General features: G+C 37.5%; 1 protein-coding gene across 1 annotated transcript; it reads right to left on the bottom strand.

Annotated features, from left to right (window-relative positions):
- Positions 1-5,463: 5,463 nt before the first annotated feature.
- Positions 5,464-13,150, bottom strand: HMGN5 (high mobility group nucleosome binding domain 5). The gene is made up of 6 exons (XM_014545329.1): positions 13,000-13,150; positions 11,229-11,258; positions 10,433-10,462; positions 10,092-10,145; positions 8,035-8,166; positions 5,464-6,711 (listed from the first exon to the last, which is right to left on the bottom strand). The coding sequence occupies exons 1-6, from the start codon at positions 13,012-13,014 to the stop codon at positions 6,025-6,027; spliced, it is 948 nt and encodes a 315-aa protein (XP_014400815.1). The 5' UTR covers positions 13,015-13,150; the 3' UTR covers positions 5,464-6,024.
- Positions 13,151-13,477: the final 327 nt, after the last annotated feature.

Genomic DNA, 13,477 nt, shown 5'->3' with positions numbered 1-13,477 from the left:
GGCTGTACCGCTGTACCCTGAGCGTGACTGAGGGTAGCATCGCAACCTCCCGATCCGCCCTGCTCTGTGCATGACGGGGCAACTCCCCACCTCTAGTCTATATATATAAAAGCCTAAGTGACTGGCCGACCTGCTGATGGGCTGGTAGCTATGACGTGCAATGACCAACAGGGGGCAGATGCTCAACACAGGAGCGACAGCAATGTTGCAGAATACCTTCTCGCACTCCGGGACTTCTCGCGGGATGTCAGATTGCCGGTTTTAGCTCATTCCCTGCAGGCCAGGCTTAGGGACCCCACCTACGGGAGAGACCCTGCTCACTCTGCAGATGCCAGGGAGGGACCACAGGAGATTGGCCCCAGGGCGTGTCTGGCCCTTCTCACCCAGTCCTGCCCCTCCGGCCACCTTCTATTTAATTTACTTTCAGTGTGCACAAATCCGTGCACCGGGCCTCTAGTGGTTTATAAGATTAGATTCCAGCTCCAACATAAATGTTCTCTGTCTCCCTTTGCTCATACCATCCCAAACATGAGTTGTTAATAAGAATTTATAATGTTCAGCATGAAAAAAAATGAAACATGTTAAGTATGATTAAGGGGAAACATTACAGGCAGGCCTTGCTTTATGCAGCAGATATGCCACTGAATAATTGTGTATACTCTTTTTCTCAAGGTACAGCCATAGACTAAATTATACTTTTCTATCTAATTATAATATGGTTTCAAATATTATTCCTATTAATTTTTTTATCCTGAGGCATGCCTTCCCCATCCACATTAATGGTTATGAGTGAGGCAAGCCTTTCAAAATCACAACAGAAAATTTTAGACTAAAATTCATGGACACAGATAATAGTGTGGTGAAGGCCTGGGAGTGAATGCAACGTGAAGAGAGTCAATGGGGGGAAAAGAGGACATCTGTAGTACTTTCAACAATAAAGATAAATTATTAATAAAAAGAAAACTGCAATGAAAAAAAAAACTTCAGCACTGTATACTCAGAAAATCAATTCTTGTGATGAGTCAGTATTATATATTACCAAATACATGTGATACCAATTATAGTTAACAAAAGATGCTGCATATTACTAAAAAAATTCCAAGTGTATTTCTTGACCTTTTCTGTGGGATTCTCTGAAGATTTTTTATATCTTTATTTATTTGTCCAAATCTTTAGTATGGACTGTTCTCTATAGATTTATAATTAATATCCACTGTCACTTACAGTAATAAGTGAAGCCTGCCTCTATAAATTAGCACTCCCCTACTCCACTCCTGCCTTTTTGAAGAAAAATTATGTGAAGCAAAGTTTGGGTGTAAAGTGAAAGTAAGATATAATCAAAACATCAAGAAATAAAATAAACCAAGACCTAGGGAAGAAAGTTGACTTTTGTATCATGGCATGAAGGAACGATCCTTATGTAGTATACCATGGCATTGTTATATGAATGCTTTATTATAGTTTTAAAATAATGTTGTATGGTGAAGGTAATTGCCTTCTTCATGTAAAGTTTAGAATTTCATATGAAAAGTTAAGATTACTCATTACCAGATTTTTGCCCATCACCTGGAGTGTGTTTTTAAAGAGGAAATGAGGATTGTTACTTTTATTTTTGCCTTGACAACGAAAGGGATTAAGATGTTCAAAAGAGCAGTTTCTACATTGGAAGTGATGACAATACATTTTTTGTGGTTGCAATTTGTGTATTTCCCTTTTTTTATTTTTAATACATGTGAAGTCTTTTTAAAGCCAGAAAATTAGACAGGAAGAAAGAAATAAAAGCATACAAATTGGGAAAAAAGTAAAACAACCTCTATTTGCAGATGACATTGTCTTATAAAAAGAAAACTCTGAAGAATCCACAAAACACCTATTAAATTTAATAACAGAGCTCATCAAAATTGCAGGATGAAAGACCAGTAATAAAAAATCAGTATATTTCTATACACTAGCAAGACAACTTGAAATGGAGATCAATGAAGCAATTCCATTTACAGCATCAGAAAGAATAAAATACTTAGGAATAAATGTAATCAAGAAAGTATAAGACTTACACCCTAAGAACTACAAAATAGTGCTAAAAGAAATTAGAAACACTAAAAACTGGAAATACATCCCATATTCGTGGATTAGAGGATACTTTTCATACTAAGGCAATGTTCCCCAAATTTATCTGTGGTCCCTATCAAAACTCAAACTGACTTTTTTTTTCTGTAGAAATAAGCTGATCCTAAAACTCATATGGAAATGTGTCCCTGAACAATCAATTACAAAGTTGGAGAACATATACTTTGATACTACAGTAATCAAAAGTGTGGTACTGACATAGAAATAGACATATAAATCAATAATACATAATTGAGTCCAGAAAGAAATCCATCTGTGGGCGATTGATTTTTGGAGTGTCAAGACTACCCAATGGAGAAATAATCTTGTTAAGAAATGATCCTTGATCAAATGGATAGCCACATGTAAAAGAATGAAGTCAGACCCCTATTTCACAACATATACAAAATTTAACACAAAACATATCAAAGACCTAAATGTAAGAGATTAAACTATAAATAACACTCTTTATATGGGTGAACATCTATGTGCCCTGCTGTTTGGAAGCAGATTCTTATATGCCACCAAATCACAAGCAACATAAGAAAAAGTGGATAAATTGTACTTAATCAAAATTAAAAACTTTGGTGCATCAAATGACATTATAAAAATGTTAAGACAAACCATAAATTGGGAGAAAATTTTTGCAAATCATCATATCTGACAAGAGACTTATATCTGAAATGTGCACAATCTTACAACCTAATACTAAAAAGACAATCCAAGTAAAAATGGGCAAAAGCTTTAATAGACATATCTTTAAAAAAGATATACAAATGGCCAAAAGTGCAAAAGATACTCAATTTCATTAGAAAAATGCAAATCAAAATCACTATGATTATGATCACCATCAAGTCCCTTACTAGTATGGTTATAATAGAAAGGTAGACAATAACAAGTGTTGACAAGGATGTGGGAAAATTTGAACCCTCATATTTCTGGTGAGAATATAAAATGCTAAAGCTACTTTGGATAATAGTCTGGAAGTTTCTCAAAAAGTTAAACATAGTAGTACTGTATGAACCAGTGGTTCCACTCCTAACTATATACCCAGGATAAATGAAAACAAATATGTACATAAAAACTTGCATATGAATGTTCATAGCAGCATCCTAATATATAAAAACCCTGGGTCCCTCAGGACTGGAGGCTTGACCAACTGGAAGTCAGTCCTACTGTGGTGACCCAGCGCTGACTGCTGCGGCTGCAGGCACAGTGACCCAGCACTGACTGCTGAGGGGGCTGTGAATCAGGCCCAGAGAGAGGCCTGAAGAGAGAAGCAGGGTCTGATAGCCTCCGTGGCAGCTGTTGATCAGCACTTGCCTCTCTCTTTCTCTCCAGCAGCCATGCCTCCATTTCTCTCCAGGCCTCCACCAGAGCTGCTGATCAGCCCCACCTTTCTGATCAGGCCCTGTTGATAGGCCCAGAGATGCTGACTGACATAGAAACTGACCAATCAGAACCAAATTTGGGTGAAGTGTGAGGAGCCAATGGCTGCCTAGGGGGCAAAGCTTTTGATGCCGACTGGCATAGAAATGAACCAATCAGAACCAAATCTGGGTGAACTCTGAGGAGCCAATGGCTGCCTAGGAGGCAGAGCTTTTGACGCTGACTGGCAAAGAAACAGACAAATCAGAACCAAATTGGCCAGCAGAGGAGGGCAGTTTGGGGTGAGATCAGGCCTGCAGAGGAGAGCAGTTGGGAGCAAGATCAGGCCAACAGGGGAGGGCAGTTGGGAGTGAGCAGGCAGGAAGAGGAGGGCAATTGAGGTGAGATCAGGCTGGCAGGGGAGGGCAGTTGGGGGCGATTGGACTGGCAGGAAAGCAGTTAGTCTGCAGGGGAGGGCAGTTAGGGGCAAACAGCCCTGCAGGAGAGGGCAGTTGGGGGCGATCTGGCTGGCAGGGGAGCAGGCAGGCAGGCGAGCAGTTGGGAGCCAGCAGTCCCGGATTGTGAGAGGGATGTCCGACTGCCGGTTTAGGCCTGATCCCAAGGGGTCCCAGATTGGAGAGGGTGCAGGCTGGGCTGAGGGACACCCCCCACCAATGCACAAATTTCTTGCACTGGGCCTCTAGTTATTTATAATTGACAAAACATGGAAACAACTCAAATGTCCATCAACAAACAATGTAGCATTTTGGTGCAATATAATATTATTCAGCCATAAAAATGAATGAAATTATAATATACTAGAGATCCAGTTCACAAAATTTGTTCACTGGGGGGTGTCCCTCAGCCCAGCCTGCACCCTCTCCAATCTGGGACCCCTTGGGATCAGGCCTAAACCGGCAGTCGGACATCCCTCTCACAATCCGGGACTGCTGGCTCCCAACTGCTCGCCTGCCTGCCTGCTCCCCTGCCAGCCAGATCGCCCCCAACTGCCCTCTCCTGCAGGGCTGTTTGCCCCTAACTGCCCTCCCCTGCAGGCCTGGTCCCCCCCACAACTGCCCTCCCTGTGCTGGCCTGGTCACCCCTAACTGCCCTCCCCTGCCAGCCTGGTCACCTCTAACTGCCCTCCCTTGCAGGACTGATACCCTCCAACTGCCCTCCCTCCCCTGCAGGACAGGTCTCCCCCAATTGCCCTCCCCTGCTGGCCTGGTCGCCCACAACTGCCCTGCCCTGCCAGTCATCTTGTGGTGGCCATCTTTTGATCACACGGGGGCGGCCATCTTGTGCACACATGGAGACGGTCATCTTGTGTGAGGGCATGGTGGCCAATTTGCATACTACCTCTTTATTATATAGGATGCTGCAACAGAGAAGAAACTGAAAACATGCCCAGTGAAAGAAGTCAGATATAAAATGGCATATATTACGTGATTCTATTTATATGAAATATCTTGAATAGGCAAATCTATAGAGATGGAAAATAAATTAGTGGTTGTCAGGGAACAGTGGGTGTGGAGTTGTGGTGATGGTTGTACAACATTGTGAATATACCAAAATCACTGAATTGTACACTTTGAAAAGATTAAAATACTGACTTTTATGTTGTTAATTTTATGTAAGTGTAAAAAATTTTATTTTTATTTTTTTTTACTTTTATTTTTTTTAAACATATTTTATTGATTTTTCACAGAGAGGGAGAGGGATAGAGAGTTGGAAACATCAATGAGAGAGAAACATCGATCAGCCGCCTCCTGCACACCCCGCACTGGGGATGTGCCCACAACCAAGGTACATGCCCTTAGCCGGAATCGAACCTGGGACCCTTCAGTCCGCAGGCCGACGCTCCATCCACTGAGCCAAACCAGTTAGGGCTAAAAAATTTTAATGATTTTATGAATATCCCAATAGAAAAAAGTCAAGCATTATAATATTTCATTAACTATTATTTTGGATATATAACAAACCACAATAATCTTTGAAGAAAAATTTTATTAAGATAAATCCAGTAAATTTTTGTGTATACACATATAATCAGAACTGCCCTTCTGAAAGAAACACTTTCATTTCTTTTAAAATGAAATTATAATTTTATTTTTCCCCAAACTACAACTAAAGTCACATTTGGAAAAGATAATTTTAACTCCTCAACATTACATGAAAATAGTTCACCTTCTTCATAAAAGCAACTTAGAGAACCACATACCATTTTTCTTTTGAGATCTCTCCACTTTATGAAATTATCACATACAGAAGTAAAATTCAAAGATTTAACACATAACTTACCCCAAAGGAAATTTACTGACAAAGTTTCAAGCATGTTTTTTCTATATATTCCTCTATTATAATCACAAGATTTATAAAGTTTTCATGTTAGGAAATTTGTGGCTAATGATCAGTATGAATATATTCTGAAATTCAGTTAATGCTAAAGAAAAAACATGTTTATAAAATATTTGATAAAAATATTTATCTCTATTAACATTACAACATGAAGGTACATATTACCAAATTATGAAACTACGTAGGGCAGCCTTAAACAATACTCTGAGACACTTCTTTTTGGACATCTTCTTTTTCAGCTACTTCCTTTTCAACGTCAGCCTTATTTTCCTTTTCCTTTCCATCTTTCTCATTTCCTTTTCCATTTTCCTCCTCTTTCCCAGCTTCTACTTTCTCTTTTCCATCTTTCTCCTCATTTCCACCTTCATCATCATTCTCATCTTCACTCTCTTTTCCATCTTCATCCTCTATTCTATCTTCATTATCTTTCTCATTTTCATCCCCTTTCTCAACTTCATCATCTTTTTTATCTCCTTCCTCTTTTCTGTCTTCTTGTTTTTCATCTTCACCTTTATCTTTTTCATTTTCACATTCTTGGCCATCTTCTACTTTCCCCTTCCCATTTTCACCCTCTTTTTTATCTTCTTCCTCTTTGCCATTTTCTTTCCCTTTTCCATCTTCACCCTCTTTTTCATCTCCTTTCTCTTTTTGGTCTTCTTCCACTTTTCCATCTTCTTTATTTTTTCCATCGTCACCCTCTTTTCCATCTTCTCTTTTCTCTTCTTCCTTGTTTTGGTCTTTTCCATCTCCTTTCTGATCTTCTTTTTCATTTTTCTTTTCTTCCAATGGCACTGCTTCTTTCTTTTCTGATCCTTCTTTTTCAACATCTTCCATTTTTTTTTCTTTTATTTCCTCAGGTTCTTTTTCAGGAGCTGGTGCCTATATGTGTAAGAGAAAATAATCACGATTATATTTGTAAATTTAGAATTGTTTCCCCTAAATATTTAGATAAGATTATATATATTTTACGAAAATAATAACACTTCATTTACAAAAAGGTAATTTTTCTGTAGAAAAGGCCTCCTAAATATCACACTACAAGGAAAACATTCTAAGAAATAGGATTAACTAAAATATCTCCACACAAAAATATACAAACAGACATTTGCCACATAACTTCAGGAAAAAATTATTCAAATAAATAATTTTCATTAAAATGTAAACAAAAAGAATACATATTAAAAATGACATATTTTTATCAGCTACTCTCAATGAGTAGCATACACGTAAACAGAAATACATTCCTTAAAGAAATAATATGTTTTGTTTCTATAATGGTGCGATTTAGATTTTTTTACCTTATATCATAGGGTCACTTATAAAAATATGTTCCCTCGATGTCTAGGTTTTGTTTGTAGATTTGGTACTTTATTCCATTTTCAATGTTTTACTAATATTTAAAAATGTGGTATGCATTAAATATGCAACACAAGAGCTATTAGAAACATTTACATAATAATTTGTCTTGCAATCTGCAGGGGAGCAAAGAATTATGATCTGGGAAAATGATTTACAAATAATGCATGTGCTGACAAAAGGAATAGAAAATTAGCTTGCATTTAATAAGAGAGTTGTTATATTACTGAATCATGATCATTGGCATTGTTCTATTAATATCAATGCAAAGCCACTGCTCCCACTATCCATGCCTGTAAATCTCACATTTAAATTCATTTTCTTTATTTTCCCCTTAGATACCATTATACTATTTGCTATAGATTGAATGTTTGTATCCCCCCAAATTCATATGATAAAAATCTAATCCCCCATGTGATGGTATTTGGAGGTAGGTTTTATGAAAGGTGATTAGGTTATACGGGTAGAGCCCTCATGAATGGAATCAGTGTCCATATAAAAGAGTCCCTAGAGAGCTATATGATGATCCCTTCTATCATGTTAGGACATAGAAGACTGCCACCTAAAAATCAGGAAGCAGGTCCTCACCAGACACCAAAAATGCTGTAGCCTTGATCTTGAACTTCCCAGCTTCCAGACTGTGAAAAACAAATTTCTGTTGTTTATACACCACCCAGCTTGTGGTATTTTGTTATAGCAACCTGAACGGATTATGACTCTATAGAACCACTACTCAATTAATGTGTTTCAACATTTTCTTTTAAACTACAAGGCAAATAAGATTTCTTTCAGTCATACTTATTGTTAAACTTTTAAATGGACAAATCTGTCAATATTGTAAGATACCTCTATAATTTTGCCTTCTCCATTTTCAGCATTTTCCTTGTATTCTTCTTTAATAACTTCTTGCTTGGTTTCAGCTATTGTTTGGGCACTTGTATCTGCGTTTTTCCCCATCATATCATCTTTTTTCATTTTCTGTCCAGCAACACACAACATTAAAAATAAATATAAAATTTAACTGGTGTATTGATTAAATGGCCCAAGTTGTTGTAATAATTTATGAAAAATGTTTAAAATACCCATACAAACTTTTTATCAACACAATTATCACTAGATACATTCACTTTCATTGTAAACTGATGCAGTATCAAAAAAGAGGGATTGGGGGGCTGGATGAAAAGGGTGAAGGGATTAAGAAGTACAAAACATTAATGGTAATGTAAAATATAGCATAGAGAATATAGTCAATAATATTAAAATAACTATGTATGCTAGCAGGTGGGTACTAGACTTAATGGGGGAAATCACTTCATAAATTATATAAATATCTAACTACTAAGCTATATACATGAAACTAATATAATATACAATGTCAACTATAATTGAAAAATTTAAAAAATAAAGAAATCCCTTTATATATATTAAAAAATGAATAATGTTCTTCTGGTATAAATCAAATAAATTTTCTTCTCCATGCGAAACAAGTTAGAATGCTAAATACTCAGGGCCAACTTCCAGCATCAGTTTAGATGTAGAAACACTAGTGAGATTATCAATTTAGATATATTTGAAAGTGATCATCGGGGGATAAAGGGGATTCAATTTTTGTGTCTGTAAGTTTTTAGAATAACTTAAATCATGATTGCTTTACCAAGAAAACTCTTTGCCTAAGTATGTATGTAGTAGAAAGAGCACTGGGTAAAGGGGCCAGAAAAATCTGTGTTTGAATTCTGAATCTGCTACTTACTTGATGTGACCTTGGGCAAAAGCATAGATCTGTGAGCTTATTCATTCATATGTAAAATAAAGTCATGCCACCTATCTCATAGGGATGTTATAAGGAGAAAATGATAAAATGTATGTGAAATTGTTTTAGAAACTATAAAATACAATATAGACAGGGATTTTACTATTTTAACATTGAAATAGAGAGCCAAGGAGTGTAAAGTATTTTAAAGTCCATGATTAAATGGTACTTGCTTTATTCTAGAAATATCTTATATTTTTAAAGGAAATAAACAGTATTAGCTATTTTCATAATCTATAAATTAAGTACCTAATTTTAGACCTTGAAGTGTGAAATAGAAAAAAAAGTAAAGTAAATTTCTCTTCTATTGTCACTGTTATTACTAAAACTTCACTTGCTTTAGTTTTAACAATATTTTAAATCAATAATGTCAAAGCATTTTACAAATATGACTACAATACACTTTCTTCAACTACAAAACAATGGGATTACATGACTCTAATATTCTCATAGCCTTAAACTTTTATTATTTTAAGAATTCAACCAATCTTTAAATAATCAATGATACCTCAATAAAGCAGTTAACAAAGTAAATAAAATTAAACTATATTCACACATTTACAGATAAACACATATAAATAAAAGGGAGAAAAGTGAGCTTAATATTGAGGTTATTCTTGTTTCCAGTGTCTTTAGCCACAACATCAGGGTATAGAAGCCTATATTAAATCAACTGTGTCCATTTAAAAGTAAGGTATGTGAAAACACTTTGCAAACTGAAAATTATTATCAAATATTAGTTACTACAACAATTAAAAAAGCATTACTTTGGTTACTATAGTTTACACCTTTGTTTTTCCAGGAATAAAGGTATTGTAACTATTTGATGTCAAAGGTATGTACATTTTATGAGTCTACCAAACTAAAATTTTGTTTTGTCTTTTCCTAATTAAACTGCCCAAACACAGTGGACAATCACATTCACAGAACATGAACAAATATTCCTTACTCAAAGTGATTACATGTACCATATGGTATAATGTAATATATTATTAACTGAACAGAAAACAAAATGATCAACTGCATGCTTTTCCAAAAATTTATTTCTGAAGAAAAGCAATATTTTTCTCAACATTGCATGTTGAATATTTACCCTTGGAGTTGATGTTCTTTTTGGCTTCAACTCTGGTAAAATGGGCACAGGCATCTGCAGAAAAAAACAACACAAAAAACACAAGTCATGGGCTGGGGCAAGGGGGGGGGGGATGGAAGAAATCAGAATTAAAGAATGATCACTAATAATAAATTAAATTTCTTAATTAAAATAAATGGGGAGAGTTCAAACTGAACACTAGGGAAAATTCCTTAATGTGAGAGTTTTTTCTTAAAATATTAAAAATAAATCTTGTATTAAATATAGTATTGTCCAGGATTGCCTGAATTTTAAAATTACATTTTATAATACGTGGGCAGCTTTTTAAAAAGACTACTTACAGCAGACAGTCTGGCTGATCGTCTCTTTGGCTATGAGTGAAAAAAAATATCAGTTAAGAGAATTATGGATACACAAAATTAGAATTATTTATATTGCAGAGAAAATACATAAATATTGTCATTACAGAAGCAGTTATGAAGTTGATTATAAAATGTCATAGTAGAAATATATGTTTTTATTTCTCCCTCCTCTAGACTCTTCATATAGCTAAGGGGGAAAACAATCTCAAATTAAACTTCAATTGCTAGGCTAAATGAACACAATCACTAGTAACAAGGAGCATATTTAGAAATGACAATATATGCCCTAACCGGTTTGCTCAGTGGATAGAGCGTTGGCCTGCGGACTGAAAGGTCCCAGGTTCGATTCCGGCCAAGGGCATGTACCTTGGTTGCGGGCACATCCCCAGTAGGAGGTGTGCAGGAGGCAGCTGATCGATGTTTCTCTCTCATCGATATTTCTAACTCTCTATCCTTCTCCTTTCCTCTCTGTGAAAAATCAATAAAATATATTTAAAAAAAAGACAATATAGCCCCTTCTTGTAAACTGACAAAGCAATTCTTTTGCTTAAAAGGAAGAAACTCCCTCCAGATATTAACAAGCACAATAATGTTGTAAATCCCAAGAAGGTTGGAGTTTTCAATACCTACTATATTTTTGAGGGAGCTCACTGACATTCCATATGTACTCATGTGATAAAATATACTAACCAGCATCTATTTTGTTAGCTGCTTATGAGCCTCAAGTTTCAAAATGAGTGTATTTTTTTGAGATTCTAAAACTAAAGAAACTCACCTCCTGCCTCATATCACCTCGACCTGCAGCCTATACAGAGGAGAAAACCACACAGAAATAAGGTCATCAATATAAACATGTAGATGAGAAAATATTGCCTATGGATTACAGTTGCAACATAACCGCTTATGATTTTTTTCCTGGATTTCCGCTCAAGTAGCTGCGTGTTATTTCCTAGTAGCATGCTACATACTTCTGTGCATTAATGTGCAAATGTGCACCAAGATGCAAATGCATTCACAAGACTTAAGTTTACACAAATGATAATCAATTTCATCTTTTTGTGTATATTTTATCTCCTAAGAAACAAACATTTAAAATTTTAATATCCACCTGCTGTAGCCAGTGTTAAAGCCAAAAAAAGTGTGGGGGCGGGCAGAATGAAGACGAAGCTTCATGCAATTTCCCTGTTTTGCCTTATGTTTGAGATGCAATTGTACTTATCTGAACCTCTCTAAAGACTCTGGATTATCCTCCCTTCCAAGTTCTGCATACAAGAACTACAACCCCCACAATGCTTTGGAGGGGGGACCCCTCTTTGTTACAACGTCAATGCGTTATTCTGAGGAGCCAGCCGCATTTTTAAAACTTCCCGCCACTACCTGCTAGACAAGGTTGCTGTCAGCTCTGTAAAATAGCAAGACCCATTGCACAGGCCTAGAAAAGTGCGGCGGCGGGGATCTCAGAAAGGGGGATGGTGATTAGAAACCATTGCTTCTTGTGCCTGAGCAGCGCTCTAGCCTGGGAATTATCAAGCTATTGCAAGATTCATACCACAGTCCCGGAGCTCCGGGGAATTTCGATTTTTATTCCTAGGTTATAGAAACAGGGAAGACAGATGGATAAATAGAAATAATATCAAAAAACCAGAGTGCCTTATGTTAGGACAGTATTTTACAATTTTATCAAGCATGAAACTGCATTCAATTTCACTTTTAAAGGACCCCTCCTCCTCAAACGAACAAATACCAAGCATACATTTTTTCCTGTCCAAGAGAGGAGCCACGAATTTTGAAGTGAGGGTTTTCAGGAGACCTGTAGTCCTTGAGTAGCTCAGATCAATCCTGCATGACTAAAGTGAACAAATCCATGCTATCCCAACATCTACAGCTGTTTATCTGATGCTGTTCTCTTATCTTTCCACCTTTAGAGAGAGAGCTTGGAGAGCTCCAGATCTCTCAGCCCTGAAGTTGCTAATTACAGTGTGAATCTCTCTCTTCTCTCGGACAGTTTGAAGTCTGCGCCGCCTAATGGCACAGGATTACCATTGCATAGCCATCTGGCATGACAAGAAGTGGAGGAGGGAAGGGGAAAAATGGAAAAAGAAAACGGGAAGAACAAAGGCAAATATGGGAGAAAGCCATGGCTTTCGTACTCCCACACGGGACGGTTCCCTGAGAAAAGCCGGAGGCTGAGGAGGACACTGGTGCCTGGAAGCATGGTTGGGAGAAGCGTTCTCCAATAGGGTAAGCGGAGGAAGGGGGGTGGGGTAGGAAGCGACAGCACAGCGCTATGGCTGTTTGTAATTCAGCATGGAGACACTTCTTCAGCGATTCTTTCCCTTAAACAAAACAAGTCAAAAGTGAACTACTAGTTGCATGCGAGACGAGCCTAAACCTTACACCGACCATTCTTTGCCCTTCCCTCCCCTTCCATTCAGTACATCACAAAATTGAACTAGAAGCCGAAATCTTTTTTTTTTAAATCTCTGTCAATTAGGAAATATGTATTTCAGTAGCTAACCCACCTTATATCTTTCCATTTAACTTACCTTTCTTTTGGGCATTGTTGCAGCTCTCTACAGGAGATTTTAACAGTCAGCAGAAAAAAAGCTGAAGGCAGTCTCGGCTCGACCGCTCCGAGAGCAACTGAGTTTTCAATGAACTAATTGCAGCACGACCTGTACTCGCCTCGCCTCCTTCCCCCCGCTTTTAAATCTCTCGTTATTGGCAACATTAAACACACCAAGACCAAACTCAACTACGTGAATGGTTAGCTGGAGTGGGAGCCAGTTGGAGTGACAGGCTGTCAGGCCAATAAGGGGAGGTGACCAGCCCAGGAGGCGTGGTCCACGGACCTGCCCTGAGCCCTCGCGTGCTGCCAGCTCCGACCGCTGGTGGGGTAGAGGAGCGCGTGGACTTGGAAGACGCAAAGTGCTCAAGCATAAAACCAGTGGGAAAGCCGGAGCTGTCTTGATCATTTCCCCCCCCTTTTATGTTGTAATGACAGGCGAAAGTCACTGCAGTTGT

This window comes from Myotis brandtii, unplaced genomic scaffold (assembly GCF_000412655.1).
Source record: "Myotis brandtii unplaced genomic scaffold, ASM41265v1 scaffold40, whole genome shotgun sequence".
In the NCBI taxonomy this organism is placed as follows: domain Eukaryota; kingdom Metazoa; phylum Chordata; class Mammalia; order Chiroptera; family Vespertilionidae; genus Myotis; species Myotis brandtii.
This window is presented reverse-complemented; position numbering and strand designations above follow the sequence as displayed.

Bases quoted from the DNA above. Each gene is read 5' to 3' on its own strand.
- HMGN5 (XM_014545329.1), bottom strand. The intron at 10,463-11,228 runs GTGAGTTTCTTT...TTTCACTCATAG, and splicing joins GAGGTGATATGAGGCAGGAG to CCAAAGAGACGATCAGCCAG. The intron at 10,146-10,432 runs GTAAGTAGTCTT...TTTTTTCTGCAG, and splicing joins GATCAGCCAGACTGTCTGCT to ATGCCTGTGCCCATTTTACC.